This window comes from Pezoporus wallicus, unplaced genomic scaffold (genome assembly GCF_028554395.1).
Source record: "Pezoporus wallicus isolate ANWC-B61680 ecotype Strahan unplaced genomic scaffold, APGP_CSIRO_Pwel_v1 contig_13809, whole genome shotgun sequence".
NCBI classification, from domain to species: domain Eukaryota; kingdom Metazoa; phylum Chordata; class Aves; order Psittaciformes; family Psittacidae; genus Pezoporus; species Pezoporus wallicus.
In genome coordinates, this window is record NW_026638706.1 from 224,848 (window position 1) to 245,413 (window position 20,566).

The 20,566-nt window shown below is 46.3% G+C and overlaps 1 protein-coding gene across 2 annotated transcripts in view; it reads right to left on the reverse strand.

Moving 5' to 3' along the window:
* ADGRB1 (adhesion G protein-coupled receptor B1) overlaps positions 1–20,566 on the reverse strand; it is a 283,293-nt gene that overhangs the window by 122,342 nt on the left and 140,385 nt on the right. For both annotated transcript variants that reach the window (XM_057412111.1, XM_057412112.1), the window contains exons 7-15: positions 19,630–19,794; positions 17,211–17,375; positions 13,025–13,126; positions 11,450–11,556; positions 10,455–10,649; positions 9,403–9,471; positions 5,531–5,639; positions 4,512–4,655; positions 1,500–1,575 (exon numbers count right to left, since the gene is read on the reverse strand). In XM_057412111.1, the coding sequence (XP_057268094.1) occupies positions 1,500–1,575; positions 4,512–4,655; positions 5,531–5,639; positions 9,403–9,471; positions 10,455–10,649; positions 11,450–11,556; positions 13,025–13,126; positions 17,211–17,375; positions 19,630–19,794 (1,132 nt within the window). The remainder of the gene's footprint in view (positions 1–1,499; positions 1,576–4,511; positions 4,656–5,530; positions 5,640–9,402; positions 9,472–10,454; positions 10,650–11,449; positions 11,557–13,024; positions 13,127–17,210; positions 17,376–19,629; positions 19,795–20,566) is intronic.

A 20,566-nucleotide genomic window follows, 5' to 3' on the forward strand; every position in this document is an offset into this window, starting at 1 on the left:
CTCTGCATCAGTGTCCATATGGGACCGAGCACCACTCACCTCCCTGGCTTGACAAATCAGGTATTGTGTGTATCCCATCCCAGTTGTCACAGCTGCAAAAACCACAGGGCTCTCTGCATCCGAGAGGACAGAGTAATGTGTGGATCAGATAAGGACTTGCTGCTTGGGGGAGGTAAATGGGGACAATCAGGAACGGCTCAGCTGGTGCTGTTTGCTGAGCTAAATTAACATCACTCTGAATTGAATCAACATGGTTGAACCCAGGAACTGGGTCCTTCTTGCTCACGTGTACCCAGGAACAGCTGCTCTCCTTTGTGGCTGGAAGTGTTTTTACCCTATAAGCAGGTGCTATACAGCTATATGGTTATTTTTAATGCTGTGCCCATTGCACGGTAGTGGAGTAAGAGGTACAATTCTGCTGCTGCTTCTTCTTTTATTTCTGTATTTCTTTTACTCTCCAGGACTCTGAATTTCTTTCAAAAAGGGACTGCCCTTTAATTAAGGAATGTCTTAAATCAGGTCTCCTGGTGGAATAGTGTTTGGAAGCTGTGGCTGCTGGTTATCAGAGCTCATTCACTGCTTGGCCACAGGAAGCTGAAATACCACTGGATCATTTGAGCCAATGATGTTTATTGCCCTTCTGATCTAATTCCCATTGCTGTAATGGAAGATATTACAGAATACAGTTGGCTGGCTTGCTAATTCCCCTCTGCACTCACTCGCAGCTCTTTTGCCACTGTCAGTGCTAAATCTGTAGGTATTTAAATGATTATCTGTGAGGAGAGATGCCCTGGTGTTTATGGCAAATGGGCTCACGCTAATCAGTGCAGAACAGATTTAGAAGGTGCCTTAGGATGCTTGATTTACTGCCTCAGTACCAGCTTTAAGGAAAAGAGAAGGAGATAACAAGAAAGAAAGGGAGAGGAGAGAAGAAAGGGGAGAGCTGAGCACAAAAGCTTCAGTGCCTGAGGCAGTTTGCAGGCCTGGAACATGGTAGACATGTGCAGCCAGGCGTGTTGCTGCTCTCCTCTCTTCTCCCCAAGCCTGTCTTTTGCTGTGATGCTCTCAGAGGGCTCAGCGTGGCTGGCACCTCCCCAGCAGCTTGGGAGGATCGGGGCAGCTGAGCATTCCCCATCTGTCAAGCCTCCCCAGAATCCCTTGGGATGAGGAGGGCAGCATGAGAATCCATTCCTGGAGGGCAAAAGGATGCAGGGAAAGATGTGGCAGTGGCAACAGCACTGTGCCTCCCCTCATATCTGGGATGCATGGTGTTGCATGTGGATGGAGGATACCTTCCCGTGAGTGATGTCTGTGATGCATGACCCTGTCCCTACCTGAACACACAGCATCAGTCAATGGGGTCAATGTATTTGCGCTGCAAGTCAAAGTCTGTCTTGTCATACCCTGCTTTTTCCCTGGAACACCAGGGCTCTGCAGCCAAAGGGATCATTGGGAAAGCTGATCCTCAGCTACTCACCCTCCCCAGCAGCCCATCTTACCTCTGGAGGGAGAGGATGTTGCCCACGTTGCGGTACAGCACGGTCCCCACCACGAAGACGGAGGAATCATCCGATGCTGCAGGACACCAAAGGAAAGGGAAGATAACAGCACTGAGACAATTGGGATGCCACTGGTCCCCATGGGACACCCAGCTGAAGGATCAGGCTTTGCACAGAGGGGTCTCTTGTGACATGGCCAATGCCAGCGTGATGATGGTAGGATGCAGTGCCTGTTGCCACCACACCGGATCTCCATTGGCACCAAGGAAGGGCTCAGCGCCTTTGGGGTGACCCAGCACCCTGGGCATCTGCCCTCGCACAAGTCTCACTCATCCTGAATGATTGTTCTGATGCTGCCCCATTAAGAAAACCCACTAATTCCTCCGACAGCACCACAGCAGATGAATCTGCAGGGCAGAAAGGTCTCTTGCAGCCACCCAGAGGCATTCGGACCCGTCCATAGCTATCAAGCCATTAGAGAGAAGAGCTGCATTTGGGCTGACAAGGGCAGCCAAGAAGGGGAGATGTCCCAGTGTGCCTGGTGTGACCCCACAACTCATGTACCACCTCGGGAGGTCATGGTCCCAGATGAGCCTCTAAATCATCTGTGTGACCTCTGGGCACATCATTTGAACTCCTTCTCCTCCTTGTCCCCTTCTGCATCATGGTGTCCAGCTGAAAACAGCAAGATCTTCCCCATATAAAGCACAAGCAGCGGAGGCAGCCCTGAAGCCAAATTTGAAGGGGGAGAAAAAGCAAATGACTGGGTAAAAACAAAGGCTGAAGAAGGGGAATCACCCTGAGGAGGGGCTTCTCTGATGTCTCGTACCGTAGTTGAATTTATACAGCTCCCTTTCCATCGGTGCAGAGCAAACACAACTCTGCATGCCTACCTTCCTCTTTGTCAAAGCGAGCTCAGGTTTGGGATAGCTGGTGGAAACATAACCAGGAGATACTGACAGACAGGCTTGCAGAGCAATCACATAAGCCTCAGTTCATTTGGAAAGCTGGGACAGCCTTTTGGCCTTTCCCATGAATCCCTATGCAAACAAGGATCCTGCTGCCTTCAAAAGGTTTTCCCTCTTTATGCTCAGAAGATGCAGTAGGGCATTCACAGCAGCAATGTGCGCTCCCATGAGACTGTGAGCATGAAAAACCCTGGGTTATCACAGCACCCTCCCAAGAAGGCAAAGGATCCTGGTTGTAACAGAGGTGGCTAATTGCCCCTGTTCCCTGCAGCCTAAGAAAGGTGAGGATCACAACTAGTAGAGGTGCATCTCTACTGTTAAACACTGAGTAAACCCTCAAAATGATATTACCAGTGTAGGAGACAACAGAGCCATGGGTAGTATGCAGGAAACCATGGAGAAGTGAAGACCAATGGGAGGTTGGGTCTTCAGGGTAGATGTTAGCTTTGGTTTCCACATTGACTACTGCTGGAGGCCCCTACAACAGCTCTGTGTGAGGATGCTTCTAAGAGAAATCTGGATAACAGCACCATGGGGCAGCAGATGAGGCCACTCCTCAGCCCCTTAGGATCAGCCCTGCCTATGTCTGGTGCCAGCAGTTTTCCAACAAGTGATTAAAGGTCTTCAAAGGTGAAGGCTCCACAACATCCTCAGACAAGCTGTAATAACCCTCCCCAACTTCTCCCAGGGAGTTAACACTGTCTTCAATGCACAATCAAACACAAGGAGTGCTTGACATGGTCCTTGTTCTGCCACTGTTTACCCTTGGGGTGTTACTTGGCTGTTCTTGGCCTCAGGCTCCCCAAGTAGGAATGATGGCTGCATTGTTTCCATCCCTAATAGGGAAGCCCATGACAAGAGCTCCTGGTACAAGAAAAAAAGACCACAGGTCTTCTGACAGCAACAACTCACAGTCTCTGGTGCAGCAGCCAGCACCTTGCTCTATCAAGCCACTAGGACCGCCCACAGCAAGCACCAAGGCATCTAGAAGGAGAACCCACCATTTACCAGCAATAGGCCCAACTTAAGGGTCCTGCTTTTAAAAAGTCAGGGCTCAATCCTGTCTAACACTAAAGTTCTCTGCCACAAGATGAGCACTGTGTGTTGGTTCCTGCGACTTCCATCCAGGTAAAGGCTCCAGCAGAGCATCCCAGAGTCCTTCAGATCAGCTTGACTGATGCACCCACTTCCACTCCACACTCTACCTCCTTCTCCTGTGGAGTCAGTGACCTCAGTGATAAATGCCCATGCATTTCATTTCTGAGGGCAGTAATCTGCCGTAAATCCACAGTCTAGCAAAGCTTGTCCATGCAGAAGACCCAGACCCATTGGTTGCTCAGCCAGCACTTACCCCAGCCCAGCACTTACCCACTTACTCAGCCCAGCACTTACCCCCCACTGCTTACCCTTAGGCAGCCTTATCAGAGCTAGATCCAGTCTTGGAGTCCATCTACAGCATTGTTTGCCTACATGGCCGTGCTGATAGGTGGCAGAACCATGGCCCTATAGCACCTTCCTTTCTTGCACTGGTTTATCATTCTTATAGGGTACCCATTGAGGCAGCCACTGTTCACTACCACTAATTGTAACCCAGCATATTCAGGGAGGTGTGAGAGACTCCATTCAGCACCCAACATAGCCCACAGAGGATTACAGACTCAGCTCAGCACCCACATGCATCAATGACAGAGTGACCCAGCAACACAGGGATGTTTCCCATGTTCAGAAGCCTTGGAAGAAGCAATCCTCAAGGCGGCATTGACCTGACTTTTTGTGTCAGCTCCTGCTCTTTCCTAAATATGTTGCTTATTTAGAAGATACACATCCACATCCAGGTCCTAAACCTGCTCCTGAACTTTTGCAAGGAGTTTAGGTTTGATTCTTGGTCAGGTCATATCTAAAAGTCTTATTTGCATTCAGCAATGCTTTTGGTGATCAAGCTTTTGTTGGCAAATCCAGCCCACAGAAAGGGACAATTTGAAGACCAACCAAATGGAAGTTAAAAAGACATTTTCTTTCGGAGTGCCCTGGTTGTGCTGCCTACCTGTCAGCCCTGAAGACAGGATGCTCTTGGAGACAGTGACCTTGTCCTCCGAGTTCTTGGCCCAGTCCACCATGCCCCTCCAGCCTTTCATGGGGAAGGTGATGTCAGTTGCTGCATTAGCAGGCATTTTGTGAATGCCGAGGACTAGAGGGAAGCGAGGAACAAAAGCAGTAAGCATAACCAGCCTCAATACATTCCCATGTGCTGAAAAACCCATGGGAAGCAATAGTGGGAAATCAGAGAGCAGAACAAGTGAGGTTTGATCTTGATAGCTATAGCAGTGATGTTATTTCAGGTAATGTCTATGTATGAAAGAAGATGACACAAGCTATTAGGACTCATGCCTCTGTTCATTGAAAAGGACCTGCCTGCATTAAACCTGGTCAGTCTACTCCAGCTTTTGTCTCCAGCAGTGGCCAGTAGCTGCTGTCAAGAAGGTGTGAGGAAGAACAGGGCAAGGTAACTCTCGGTTTGTCCTCCCAGCTTCCAATAATCAGCAGGACTTCCTCAGCTAGTGGCTGTATCCAGATCATCAACTTTAACAGCCACCAATGGACCTCTCCTTTGTGCATTTTCCTAAGCCCATCATGAACCCATCTGTACTTCTTGGCTTCTTCAACATCCTCTGGCAACAAGTCCCATGCTGTGATTGTGCACAGAGCATAAATCAAATACTGCCTGCTGTTTGCTTGCTGCCTGATCAGCTCATTGGCTGCTCTGCGGTTCTGTTAAAGAAATAAGAGGAAGCCACTAGTTCTGCTCAGTTAATCATCTGTTCTCCATTCATGCTTCTATAGATATCTCTCAGATCTATCTGGGGACATCTTGCTGAAGTCCTAACTTACTTGGAGAAAAGCCACCCCATCTTTATGAATAGCCATGCATTTTCCAGACTTTTAAATGTTCCACTGCCTTCCGCTTTCCCTCCTTTCCTCCCCACAGCCCAGGTTATACATACTGCACTGTAAGTACAGCTTCCTGGGGTCTCTGCCCAGCATGGGGAGTGCAAATCCACTCACCGAGGTTGTCCGTCACTTGGTAGGAATCCCGGAAATCCTTCATGCGAAAACCAATGACATCAATGAAATCCTCCATGAGCCTGAACAGCTCCTTGGCATTTGGTCCTATCTGCAGAGAGACAGAGAATACTTAGTAGCATAGATACTAATGAGCACAGCAGGAGTTTCTCTGAGGGCAGCGGTTTCCGTCCTCATGTGTGTACTGGAAGCATATTCTGGTTATAATGGAGTATCATGGTGCTGTGAAGAATGAGGATTGAGAAATCCTAAACGGAAGCCTAGAAAAAATACAAAGAACAGGGCAAGAAATGGTAATACGACTTTCAGATTGATAAAACTTAGGGTGGAGGGCAATATCTCAAAGCAAAGGGAAATATTTGAGACTTTCTGGAGCAGAAGATAACCTACCCATCTCTTTTCCTTCCTTAGGTTTACCTCTACTAGCAGAAAACCCATCCAGAGCAAATAAGATACAGTTCATCTTAAGATACATGTTCATTATGGTCCTGTTCCTGTTCAAGAAAAGAAACATGCTAGGACAGACTCTTAGCAGCCATGCTTTAATGCATGCTCCACTTGCTTTCCAAGTCCATTGACTGGAGTATTTGGCCCAACCTAGTTGTCAGCAAGGCAGAGACATTTGCAATTGCACATCCAGACACATCATGCCAGAGAGTGAAGATTTGTCCATGTTGCTATATTGAAGGTTTGCCCTTTGACAAAAGCTTTTCCCAAGCCTTAGACTTCCCTGAAACATAGGTGTTGTGATACTTGGTTTGGGAAACTATTTGGGCTACTTCTGATAGTTGGGTAGGATGTTACCTACTGAGAGGGAGCCCAAAAAACATTACCTTCCACCAAGATAGTTAAAAAACAACCACACCAAAGGACCTCCGTGGTCTAATGTTGACTCCTAAGCACCAGATCACATAATCCTATCCACTGGTTTTGAGCTTTCCTGTTTTGCTGTCAGGATCTCACTCTCCAAATAACCAAGTTGCTTCATCTTGGGCCCAGGCTGTCTTGGAGCTTCTCTGTCTCTTTTGTCTTTCCTTGTGTTTCCCCAGTGATGACGATATTGGCAACATCTCTTCTTTGCCTGCGTTTTGCCAGACTAACACAAAGCTGTTAAACAGTAACTAGTCTTGCAGTGGCATGTTTAATAAATGATAATCCACTTGAAACGAGCTGTGCTGACTGCTTATCAAAGCACATTTGCCTCCAGGGGCTTAGCAAATACCACGGGAGGCTGAAGAAAAGCAGTTCAGCTCCTTATATCTCTCCTTTTCCACCACTTTCACAGTGTTTTCAGTTCCTCACCATAATCCAGACCTTCTGAGGTGTCAGAGCAGAGCCAAAGGGACAGTTGGGGACAAGCAGGACAGCAGGATGGGATGGAAGCAGAAGGAAGCCTGAGCCATTGACTGGATAGGCAAGGAGCACAGGGGTAGCCATGCATGTCTCTCTCTCTGCCTGTCTAAAGAAAGCTAGGTAGGGCTAAAACTGTATGAGGATCAGATTAGAAAGCCCTGCCAGTACCGCAGGTGTACACAGAAGGAGAAGTGACTGAGGAAGCTATTTTTAACATTAGACTTTCATATTCTATTATAGTTTGAAATCACAAGGTCAAACCAACTCCACGCTACAGTGACCATTGTCCTTGACGATTTTATCATATAATGACCAACCAAACCTCCTCAAAACCCATGTTAGCCCTTCACTGAATGCTTTTTTTCTGGGTTCTTTGGGGTTTATTTTCCCTGAACCACATCTCTGTCCAGGGGGACACAGGGTTTTGGGATGCGACTCTTCAACAGAGCTGGGTTTACCTTTAATGAGCAAATTGTGAGGCAAAGACCTTGTTTTAAAAGAACTGGTTAATCTTACGAAACATGGAGTGTTAGTTTGGTCCCACAGCTTTTAGGAAGGACAGAGACTGCCAAAACCTCTGTTGCCATCCAGTTCATGAAGATTTCTGTGTCTTAAAGTCATGGTGTTGGGCTTTCACGTTGGTTCCCACCGAAATACATGCCAGGCAAACATTGTCCCCATGATGGTTCCACTCCTTGTGCAGGTGATGCTGGCAGCAGGCTGGGCTGTATCTGTCTATAGGTGTAAAGAGGAGGTTGTACAGGGAAAGCCGGTGGGAATGAATTATAACTGAGAGTAAGCAGCAGTTGTTTTTAAGGGGATCAACAGGGTTTCCCTGTTGTCATGACAACTTGACAGTCTCTTCTGCACTGTGCTGAAATATGTACACCCACCTTTAGGCTTGAAACTGAGGATTTGGTCGCAGACTCGTGGGGTAACAGGCTGATTCATTTTGGTCATCTGGTCCAAGCTGCCTGCTCAAGCAGGACCACCTACAGCCACTTGACCAGGACCATGTCCATGTGGTCCTCTGTCCCAGCTGGAGACAGGCCATGTCATCCTCTTCCAAATGTAATGGGAAAACAACAGATCTCAAGGAGAAAAGAGGAGGACACTTTCAAAAGGCTCAGCTCCTGATGGAGTTTGTGTTGCATGAAGGAAATGTATTCAAGTCTTTGTCTCATGTTCTGGACTGCCAATGATTGTGCCAAAAACTGCTGTTTGGAGTTTTTCCCAGAGGCTTTCCTGGCTGGCGTAGATAGAACTGGATTCTGGGGTTTGCTTTTTGTGCTGGGTGCTTTTTTCTTCATTGTTTGGTATTTCTAGACCTCTCTGAAGGATTCTGCAGCAACAAGAAGTGGTTAAAAAGGAGTTTTCCGTGTTCTGACCCGTACCTCTATGTACCTTCCACAGTACTGTGATCTCTCACAAAGGCTGAATTATATTCCTTGTCCAGGTTATTTTGTACTTTGAGCTGGTGTTTGTGTCCCAGGTGCAATACTGAGGAATGGACGTGGAAGGAATGAGCTTAATCATGTGCCCATTCACCTGACCTGAGGGTCTAAGTCAGAACTATTTCACTCTGATGCAATGCCCAAAAGCTATAGTGAGATGACAACATCGAGTAGCACAAAGGGTCACCAAGGGAATGGAAAAGGGATAAGGAAAGATCTGTCACAAGCCCAAGCAGAGAGTTCAACTGTGGTTGAAGAGATAAGGGCCAAATACAACACAGAAAATCAAAGAATACCTCCCCCAATACATGAGAGTTTAGCTACAGAATTATTCAACAGGATCCCCAACATAGAGAAAATCATAGAATCATAGAATAGTTAGAGTTGGAAAGGACCTTAAGATCATCTAGTTCCAAACTAAAATATAATACAACCCTTGCTCAGCTCATGCTGAGCAGAATCAAAATCTCAGCTGAGTGAAGCCCAGTTCCGAACTATGAAAATCCTTCCTATCCTGCATAATTTTAGCCAGGAACTCAAACCCACGTAAACCCACATCTTCATCTTGGCAAGAGGAAAGAGTGGAATTGCAGCGAGCCAGCAGAGTTATCAATCAGATCAAACCTGACCTCTGTGAGCTACCCAGAATTTGGTATTTACCACCACTTTTACACTGTTCTTCATGCAGAAGCTCTGGCTTAGTTCTGAGATCCTGTTGATCACTTAATAACTCCGTAAGTATGACTCAGCCTGGCACTAAGCTCACCCACATGATCAGCTGCATGAATCAGCTGATTGGCAGTCAACTCTGAAGCTGGCTACAGCTGACTGCCTGAGTTGTCCCTTTCATCACAAAGATTTATCCAAGAACATCCATTAGTGCATGGAGAAGGTATTCTGTGGTTAAAACAGATGTACGTTGCACACAGCACACTGTGGGCAAGAAGAGCTAGAAGGTCATGTAGACCCTTGGAAGCTCCCCTTGTCATGGCTTAAGCCTATGCTGAAAGCTTGTTTTGTTACAGGGAAAGCACTGAAAATCCATACCAGCTGAGCTTCCTCCCATTTTTCCCGGTTTTCCTCCATTAAAAGATTGCTGATGATCTGGACAAAGTTCTGGAGAAAGGAGATAAAAGAGGTAAAAAAAGGTGGTTAGGCAAATGGAGCCCAGACTGGGAAGGATACAGTGGTTCATGAGGAACATATGAGAATCATGTTGCCATGTTCCCATTCCCAAAGGGTCCCACAGCGTTTCACAGGCCTCTGACCCTGAGGATGTTAATGGCATAACAGGTTGTAACAAGGCCTTTTTCACTATGACTGCTATATCTGCTAAGGCATCGGACGGGGAATATGTCTTGTATCCACATTACTGATGGTTTTTAAGAACAGATTAGGGAGATGTGTGACAGAAACTTATTAAAAACAGATTATCTTGCCCTGTATAAATCCCTTCCTATATTATTTTTTACTATTTCTGTTATTTCCAGCATAAGGAAACTTTATGATGTTCTTTAGTCTGTGACCAGGCAAGAGAAGCAGTGATTGATCAAGAGGGTAGTATCTTTACAGCACACTATGAGAAGCAAAGAGATAAGATATTTCAAGATCATTGATTTTCTTCTTCTGTTTTTACCACCCTTTGCAGATCCTGGAAGATCAGTTTAATGTTTCAAGCCATTGGGTGATAACCTGTCCCAAGAGTATATCTTGTAGTCACTCTGCATGGAACTGATGAAAGTAAAAACCTGGGATGAGAAACCATCAAGGCATTCTCCTATATCAGCATCCAGGCACCAAATACTATAGGATCATCTTACCTCTAGTCATTAGACTGAAATCCCTTCCAAATAATGTTCTCATCTCAATTAAACCCTACATTAAAGGGCTATCAGGTTACAACAGTTCAGAGTGACTTTGATTTTCAAGTTCTTAACTTATAAGCAAGGGGGAGCCACCTCAAAAGGAGAGTTTGTTAATGCACAAGGACACTTGGGCAGCAAACACTCTGGCTTTTCATCAGCACTGTAATCACACTCTGAGCACTCACACACATCTGCAGTCTGGCCTTGGTCTCCAGCATATGCACCTCAGCTCACCTGCACATCCCCAGAAGTTGGGCTATAATAAGCCCTGCGGAAGATCTCTGTCACATTCCTGAGTACGTCAATGGTGGACAATAGGTCCCCGCTGTAGCTGGTCCCATCCTGGGAGATTTCCACAAGGTTTTGGAGCACGTCTGACAGCCCATCTCCCATAAAGCCACGCTGAGCTTTGGAAAGATGCTCCCTGGTCTGAGAAAGAGAATGAAAGATGACAAACTTGAAGGACCAAGCCAAGTTAATGAGCTCAGTGAAGGAATTGCTGGGGGAAGGTTCTTGACCTTCCCTGTAACTCAGTGTGCAGATTAGATGAATCTGACAATCTTGGCTGGCCTGAAAGTCTGTGGTATTTTCAAACGTAAGAAAGCAGAAGTGAAATTTGCTGCATGCCCGTGAAGGAAAGGTTGTGCATAGGACCAGAAGAGATTATTCTACTACACAGACGCTATTCTGTTCATATCCTAAAGCCATCTAGGAGAATCTTGTTTTCTTATAACCAATTTGGTACTATTTGTAGCTTGTCCTGAATAGGAGAGAGTGGTTCTCATAAAGGCAGTGCTGTTTAAAGGCAAGCCACAAGAGACCAGCAAGAATTCATCACAAAACTGAACTTAAGACTAACAAAAATAAGTGGCTCATTCAAAGGTGATACAGTTACAGCGATTCGTACTGATAATGTGATATGAAAGGCCTGGTAGAACTTGTATTCTACCAAGCTAGATAATCAAGTACACAGTGAGGAACCATTCTTTGTCCATACAGAGCCCATGTTTCATAAGTTCAGCAGACAAAAACAGTAAGAGAAAAGAGATGACATCTCCCTTTCACATGGAAATCAACCATAGAATCATGGAATACCGGGTTGGAAAGGACCTCAAGGATCATCTGGTCCAACCTTATGCTGCTTTCCTTCCTTTTTGTAAGTGTAGTAGAGTAACAAGCATTTGGGGGGGATCCCAAACCTGCTGAGCTGAGAAGCTGGTCTGCCTTACCATCATCTGTATGTTCCTGTAATCAATAGAAACACACTTGATGTATGTTGGAGGGTCCCAATAAGCTATCCCTTCTTCATCTAAAATGCATCTTCGAAGGATCAGCCCTGGAAGTGGAAAGAAACAGGGTGAGAAGCAGGATGAGAAGACAAGCACCTTCATGGAGCTCATCCAGAATTGGTCAGTGCATCCATGTAGGGATACCTATAAGCATTAAGGGCATCTGAAGATGCCTGAACAACACGTGCAAGCACATAGGGGAGTATTTTTATTTCCTTCTGCATTTTCTTATTGAGGGGCAGGAGAGCAAAAGGAGAAGGGAACAAACCCCAAACCTAACAAACTGGACATTGACTAGTGAAGGTGAAAGGTTTCTTCTGCCCTAGAGGGCAGCTTTGGTCCTGGTTAAGGAAGTCCCACGAGCCTCCCCAGGTGGCATGCTCTGGTACTTGCAACTAAACCAGCCACAGTGGCTTGTGCTGCCTACACAGTCTTGAGGAAAACAAACACCCAACAGCAGCATCTTGCATCAGCTGAAGAGCTCTACAAGCTGCTAGCAGTCCTCCCCCAGGTCTTTCCATAGCTTCAGACTACAGTGGGTTTTGCAGTGTTAATCACATGCCTTTGCGATGCAGAGGAACAGACTTAGCAGCAAAGAGGAAGGGAAGAGTGATCACCTTTCCCAAGCTGCCATTCAGAGTGTCTCCGAGGAGCAACTTTATTGGGTCCACAATCCCATGACTACCACTAAACGATTCAGTGACCTTTCCATGGCTGCAGCCCTTCTTCTAGGATAGCATTTGGGATGACACTGACTGTCCCAAGCTATGTGATTTAGACCTGCAGGGTTTTTGTCTCTATTTGACAACCTCACTCAAACAAAGCAAAACCTTTACGCTCATTATTGACCCTGCTACCCCGTTTCTGTTCCTTCATGGAAGTCAGAAACATCCAACTGAGGACAAGCTCCATCAGCATGTCTCCTGGAGCTTTCTTTGCACTGTTTTTCCCTCCTTATGGGAACACATGGCTATAGCCACAACAGATGACAGATAAAGTCATAATGTATCAGGATGCCCAGTTCCTGCCGCTTCACACCACCATGATCAGACTGTCAACTTGAGCACCTGAAGAAGCGTTTAGGGAGTTGCTATGGTTCCTAAGGAGAGGAAAACACCTAAGTGTGAATAAACAGTGCAATTCAGATTTCCTACTTTCAGATATTAACTTCTTTTAAAGGCAGTGGAGAGAAATATAACACCCAATTCTAGGGGACTTTAATAAAGCTCTACCTGCTTTTGCAGAGTTACTTGTAGATAATGGGGAGAACATACTGCAGTAACCCTTAATTGCAAAGCTGCCCCAGGGTTAAACAGTAGGTTTATGGGACACCACATCACGTTCTCTAGTATGAACCAAGAAGGACCACAGAAACCCAGCTCTGTGTGAAGGGAGGGAAATCCGTTTGCTTGTCCTGCCCTCCAACAACCAGGCTCTCCTCATCCAGGAGGCAAAGGATAAAAGATACCCCAGGAGTGGTCCAGCCCCACAGCCAAGGGATTCAGTCATCCTTACCGGTGGCATTGCGAGGACACCGGACAGCAGCAGCATCCCCAGCGGGCGTCTCTTTCCAAACCACAGGGCCAAGGCTTTCTTCATCACAGATTTCATGGGGCTCTGCAAGGAAGGAAAAACTCAATTGATAAAGCCTCCTCATAAGGGATGCAGAGAAGGGAATGGGAAGAAGAGACAAAGGAATGTAGTCTGGAAGGAACGGCACTGAGGAGGTGAACTCCCAGCTCGAAGCTGCTTTGTGCATGGCCCCTGACAAAGCCATCTGATCTCACTGAATTTGCTCTGCCTGTCTGTAAACTGGGAATCCATCCATCCTGAAGGTAACAACTTGAGAAAGTCCACTAGCACGCTTGTGGCAGCTCTTTGCAAGAAAGCTGTTGCTACAGCCCACTAAAGAGCTGGGTGTTTCTTTTCATGAGCACCCTTTTGCGTGAACTCCATGGGTCCAGACTCCCTCCATCCTTCATGATCACCACCTTCAGGGCTGGATGTGTCTAAAATGAGGCTTGGCATAGATATATTGGAGTAATAATGAAGGAAAGAGACAACAAGTAGATGAAAAGACATCGCAGAGTCATAGAATCATAGAATAGTTAGGGTTGGAAAGGACTTTAAGATCATCCAGTTCCACCTCCCCCACCATGGGCAGGGGCACCTCACACTAAACCATGTCACCCCACTAACACATATCTCCTGGGTGGACTTCATTCAGGTCTCTGGCTTATGCAAGGACACAGGGAGAAGGTCTGAGCACCATCAGGCTGGACTTGTATCAGCAGCACATTTCCAATCACTGCTGCAGAGTCCAGGAGGCTGCAGAAATGTGTTTTGAGACATCATATTAAAAACTCTTTGGAAGGAGGTTTTCGGATGTTTCCATCTGTAGGAGGAGCTGAGTTGTCCCCAGAGTTGGTGGGACCTGGGAAAAGAACATTCGCCACAAGAGAGCTTTGTGCTGAGAAACTCAGCACTTACAGCACGTAAAACAGAGGGAGCCACGAGGATGATGTTAAAGCTTTTTATCACTCCTGAAGGTGAGGTTCAGGAGGAGAAACACCTTCATTTAATGGTTTTTGATGCAGATTTTATTTGCTGTGCAGGTGAAACTACCAATGACAAGGAAGCTGAGTGTGTGCCTGCAACTGGTCAGCAAAGGCAGCCACAAAGCCAAACCTGTTGAGCTTCCTTCCCATACATTAAAGTGCTGCCCATACCACGGTCCGATGGTTCCAGTAGAGACATGTCAAGATTGTAGAGAAAATGTTCATAGAATCATAGAATGGTTTGTGTTGGAAAGGACCTTAAGGTCACCCAGTTCCAGCCTCCTGCCATGGCCAGGAGCACCTCACACTAAACTATGTCACCTAAGGCTCTGTCCAACCCAGCCTTGAGCACTGCCAGGGATGGAGCATTCACAACTTCCCACGACAGCCATTCCAGTGCCTCACCACCCTTACAGTAAAGAACTTCCTCCTTATATCCAATCTAAGCTTCCCCTGTTTCAGTTTGAACCCGTTACCCCTTGTCCTATCACTACAGTCCCTAACGAAGGGTCCCTCCCCAGCATCCTTATAGGCCCCCTTCATCTGTCATAAAGAGGAGGGAGCCCTTGAGTTTTCAAGTTGCTCCCAAGAGAGCTGCTGGGCAGCAATGACCTGAAGGCTTCCTTCTAAAAGGGACTGTGCAATGGATGTGCTTACATAGGTCATCTCAGGACCTTCATGGGTATAAATGCCTTGGATGGAGCATTCACTACTTTGGGCAACCTGTGTCAGTGCCTCACCACCCTCACAGTAAAGAACTTGTTATATCCAGCCTGAACTTCCCCTGTTTCAGTTTGAACCCATCACCCCTTCTCCTATCACTGCAATCCCTGATGAAGAGTCCTTCTTCTTTGAAGGATTCATTCAAGACCCAAAAGCTGCCTAAACATCACTGCTCCTGAAATCAAGCTCCAAAGCTATCTGGCTCCAGCCCCAGCTGCAGATTCCTCCGCAGTAGAAACTGTAATGAACAAGTTACCATCTCTGCTTGGAGACAGATGCTCCTTCCCGTTTTTAAATTCCCTTTTGAGTGATCACTATTGTAATGAAATCCTGAAGGAGAAGCAGAGCCCCTGCTGCTCTCTGCACATTTTCAGAACTATTTCCTATGCCAGCAGCTTCAGTGGATAAGGCAGAACATGAGTGAAAAAGAAGCAGCTTCATTTCCAACCTGTTGACATGAAGCTGTAGGACAGATACATTAAGTTATTCAATTGTGACTGGCACATGGTCACCCAGAGAGCCTGTGGCAGAGGGGGAGATCAATGCAAAACTGCCTCCTGGACCAGTGCTCACAGATTCTCCATATCAAACTGTGGTCCAAACGAGGGTTTAGGGCATGGGAAGCTTCTACCATCCTCAGCAACAAGACAAAAAGCACATCAAAAAAACAGAGAGGGGCTGTGTTCACATCCGACCTCTCCTTTCTCCTCCTCTGACCTGTCAAACCTTGCTTGTCTCCTCACCACTGAAGTCTCCCTGGGGACCGCTGAGGGATGCTGTGGATCAGAGATACTCTTTAGAGATACACTGATTGGCGTTGTCTTGCCAGCAAGCACAGAAGCAATTCCCAGGCCAGGGCATTATCCTCTTTCTCTTATTTCGGCTTTTTCTTTTGATGTTGCTTCATAAGAAACCCCTTTTTACCAGAGTAACAGGGAGATGTTAATAACTAACCCAATTAAGCTCAATTCTTCTGTTCAAATCAAATCATGTCGGCATTTGATACTTTCTCGAGAACTAATTGAGTGGGAATCTGGTGATTCCCCACACTTCCCTTTCGTTGCAAGCTAATGACTGCAGTGAGACCCTTCTGGTGTTGAACCCTAGCAGGGCTCAGTCCTGAGACATGCCTTTTCCTTTTGAGCACTGTGTAGGCACCAGCCCCTGCAGAAAAAGAAGAAAAGATTGGACTTGTTCTGCCAGGGCCCCAGCTGGCACACACTGAAGCTGAACTAAATCTGCATCACTCCATAGACACCACGAGACAACCCCGTGCTAAGCTTTTCTATTGCGAGGAAGAGCTTTGTGGCTGAGTTAGAAGAGATTCTCACACGCCACTGCTAATTGAAAGGCACAGCTTGTAAGGAGAGGTGATGCCTTTTATTGGAGTTTGGCTGGGAAGAGTGAATATGCTGTCACACAGGCTCTTTTCCTGTTATCTTCGAGCTAAACGTGCTGCAACTTCCACGCTGAAGTGCTCTGGCTTTCATCTCTGGCTTCAGCAGTTTGCAAAGGAGTAGGGGGGTCAGCTGCCTTCAACATCCAGATCCACCCTCAGCACCAAACTGCTCGCTCTGTGCCGAGATCCAGCCTGTCTTTTAGGGGGATGCTCCTTCTCACCAGGATACCGCTGTGAGAATCCTTCCTGTCTCTCACTGAGCTGCTCTGACAATTAGTTACCCTTTTGGTCAAACATCAGGGCCTGTTATGATCAATGCAATCTGACTGCCAGCATCACACAGGCCACTGATTCCCCACCAGCAATTCCGACTTGGACTGAGAAAGAAAACAGAAATGGTGCACAGACCTTTTTCCTGGCCTCTGAATACTGTGTGAGAGGCAGACAGAAGCATTCCCATTTCCAAGCATTTGTTCCTGCTTATTTTTCACATTAAATCCCATATTTTCTCTTGTTCTACAGCTCGCTTGCCCTCTGTTAAGGCTTTTTTACCCTTTTTCTCAAATGGATGCTACAGCTGGAGGAGGGTAAGGTTGGGTAAGGCTCTGACAGATGTGGACACATCTGTCTGTTCTTTAAATTGCCATTGGTGTATAGGTCTTCCAGAGGCTAAGGAAAGGGTGAGAAACCACTGCAGCATCCTCAGTGCTCAACTGCTTCATGGGCTTCAGACTCTGATACCAGTTTTTGATATCAAACAGTGTCTTTCTTTTATGACTCTGCAGGAATGTGAAGATGAAAAATATCAATGCTAGACTGGTGGGACTTACCAAACATTCACTGAAATCAGCATGGTCACACCGGCTTCTGCAATGATTAAATGAAGCCCTTGGCTAGGTTTTGGGCAGAGCCTGACTTGATCACAACTTGTTGCATTCAGCTCTCTTGACACAGGACATGGAATCTCTTTCCAAAGTCCCCCGCATGCAAAGGAAAGAATGAGAGGTCTGAGGTTACATACCAGGACACCTTCTGTCATTGCACTGCTTATACTCCTCCTTGGGGCCCTGGCAAGTCTGTCCACCGAAGAAAGGTCCATAGCACACACGGTCACGTCTCTGAGTCCCACCTCCACACGTTGCAGTGCAGCTGCCCCACACTCCCCAAGCCTGCCACTTCCCGTCCACTGGAGACAAAAGAGAGGAGAGAAACAGCCTGTCATGTCCCAAACACAATGTGCAACAGAAGGAGGCAAGGTCTCAAGGTGAGCAGTGGAACATAGGGTGAGTAGAGCAACACTTGGTGTGAAGGGAGGTTTCCTGCTTGGATCCTCAACAGGTACGAAATCAGGGTGTGTTCTTTCCCACTGCAGCAGCCCTCTAATAGTTGTGGGTGTTCTTGTGTTTCCTCTCAATATCCTCACTCCCTGCAAAACCAACCCTATCTCTTTCCTTGGGCTCAGATTTGGGGCTATGCTCATGAACACTCTACAGGCAGGCAGGGATTCAACCAGTCTGGCAGTCAAAGTCCATACCTTGAGATGTGTTGGGATGTACAATGTATGGGTGAATACACACCTTCCCAGAGAAGGTCTGGCTTTGAGATTTAGACCAGCAGAGGCCTTGGGTGAGAAAACCATGAAAACATCAAATAAATCTCCCTCCATCTGTTTCCATTTCACTGTTGTTTCATGTGCTTTGGAAACAGGCTTGGGATGTTGCCTCATTCCACTGTATCTTCTCCCAACATCTTTACACGTTCAATGGAAATGCTACCTCTTTTGCATTCACAATGGCATTTATCAAAATGCTGCTCCTTTTACATTAACAATGGCATTTATCAAAGCACTATAAAATGTTAATTAGCCTTCATAATAAGCCTGCAATGTAGGGAAACAACAACTCAGTGACAGAAATAGAGCAAGGACCTAAGTTTGCCGATTACTCTTTGGGTTTTAATTAGGAGTTAACGCATTATTATGGGTCAAATAAATCCTTCTGGGAGGGTGGGAGATCCCTCTTTTCTCCAGAAAGAGGGACAGCTCCAACCTCTGGTGTTTTCTTTTAGTGACACCGTATGCGGTTCAATACGTGACCAACATTGCTTTGATAGATAACTCAGAAACCAGTGTCTAAAAACAAGTGAGGCCCTTTGTCTCTGAAGATCTCCATAAGTTACAAAGAAGGACTAAGATGCCTAAACATCAAAACATACTAGTGACAATGTAGGAAAGTCCAATACCTGTGTTAAATACTACTTATGCTCTGCTGCAGATGGTGATGCTACCAGAGAAGATAGGGATTCCCTGAGGAAACAGGTATATCAGGCTGAAGATCCACTGGCTTGTGAATAGAGAGATCAATACTTGCTTACCTGAGCAAGGTATAAGAAGTGCCTCAAACATGTGAACTGTTTCTGGCTGTCCTTATTCTCTGGGAAAGGGGAGAAAGCCCTTTTCCATCTCAGATGTCCTCTCCTTCTCAGTCCCCTGATCTAATAGGGATCTCTAACCCAGGGAGAGGCAGGGAATCAGCCAGGAAAAGCAGGGCAAGAAAAATCAGTTGCTGATCAGTCTTGAAGGCTTCTTGATGGTCAAGCCTTCTCTCCAGGTTGGAATATTTCTCACACCAGCTGACCCAATCTGCCCCTTTGCAATGACCTTCCCCATGTGTAAAACAAGCAGCAAACTGCAACTCTATAGTGCTGGTATCGGTGTGATAAATGCAGATTTATGTGCTAGGTGTGCTCTAGTATCTGCTTCAGTTTTCATTGCTTCTCCTGCATGAAATGACTCTTTTGGAGCCCATGGTCCAAGTTATGAAGATGAGGTGATTATTCTGAATGTAAGGTGCTGGCTGCAACAGCTGGGACAGCAAGAATGATTACTATTAATGTTATTATTGCTGTTATTATTACTACTATTTTAAGATACAGCTAGATGACTAAAGTAAATGATAAGTCTTAGATATATAGGTATGAATCAACGCTTCATTGTGCCAGACCTTGTCATATACAAGGTTCAAAGCTGTGATACAATGGAGGTTGCTTCCCTGTTCACTTCAACTATACCTAGGAGTGGTAAATTGGTAGGAGAAGAGGAACACAAAGCAAAAAAAAGGAGAAAAGTTGAAGCATTATGGTGTGAAGGAAAGAGATTAATTGATATTTTGGTGGGGTTTTTAAGCACACGCTGAAAACTGGTATCTAAGGTTAGAAAGCCACATCCCCTGTGGGTAATCACTCACCTCCCTGGGGTCCCCTGGAGCATTTGCCAGCTATGGATTCTGACTGGCATGGTCCATTGGCATGATCCAAAATCTCTTTTTTACTGCATTAGTGGTGAAAACTGCAGTTCTTCACCAAAGAAAGATTCTACAAAGCCTGCCTAGGACTGCAGAGAAAAATGAGCCAAGAGAAAGCAGAAGTCGTTGGTCACTGACCTGGGCATTGGCGTAGGAAGCAGTCTCTGGTTTCCACCCAGTGTCCCTGGCATTCGGCCCCCCCATAGGAAGGTCCATTGCACTCCCTCGTCCGCTGCTGGGTACCGTTGGAGCAGGAGGCCGAGCAGGAGCTCCAGCTCGACCATTCATTCCAGTTGCCGTCCACTGAGTGGCCCAAAGAGAGAAAACAGAGCGGAATGTGAAAATCGCTCCCTCTGGAAAGAGGAATGTGCAAGAAAGAGTCTCCGGCCTTTGCCTGCAAGGGACCAAGGCAGGGGAGGACAAATCAGAGTCAGGAGAAAGGGCGAAGATCACTAAGAAAACATTCAGACAACTGTGGCAATGGCCATTTGTTAGGACATTCTGCAACCTTTGATGGGTTTGTTATGGCCCATCAGGATGCAAGTACCATAACACTTCAGTTTTTATGTCCACACTCTACCTAATCCCTTGAAAGTTGAAATTATTGATATTATACATTCCATCCTTAAAGTCAGAACTAATAATATTGCCAGACACAACACAACATCAAAATAGAGAGCATGGATCATGTTTGCACTGAAAATTGTGAAGGAACCAATACATTACCATGACATTTCCTATTTCAGGCAATCAGCACTTTTTGAGGGAACCCATTTTTCACCAAAGCAGTGCTTGGGACTGCAGGGAGGGAACTTTCACAAGCACCCAGATGCTCTGTTTGCCATTAAGGCACATGCAGAAACTTGAATCACAGTGTTATTCATAGGAATTCACGCTGGCAGCAGGGAAATGCTTGGAGCAAAGGTGTGCTCCAACAGACGACCACGAGCAGTGCATGTGTGTGGTCAATGTACTTCTCTCACGGCTGAATTAACACTGACAGGCTTGATATGTCTCTACACAGCAGTGCCTTTGATAATTAAATAGAGGAAGGAGGGACAAGACAGGCACAGGG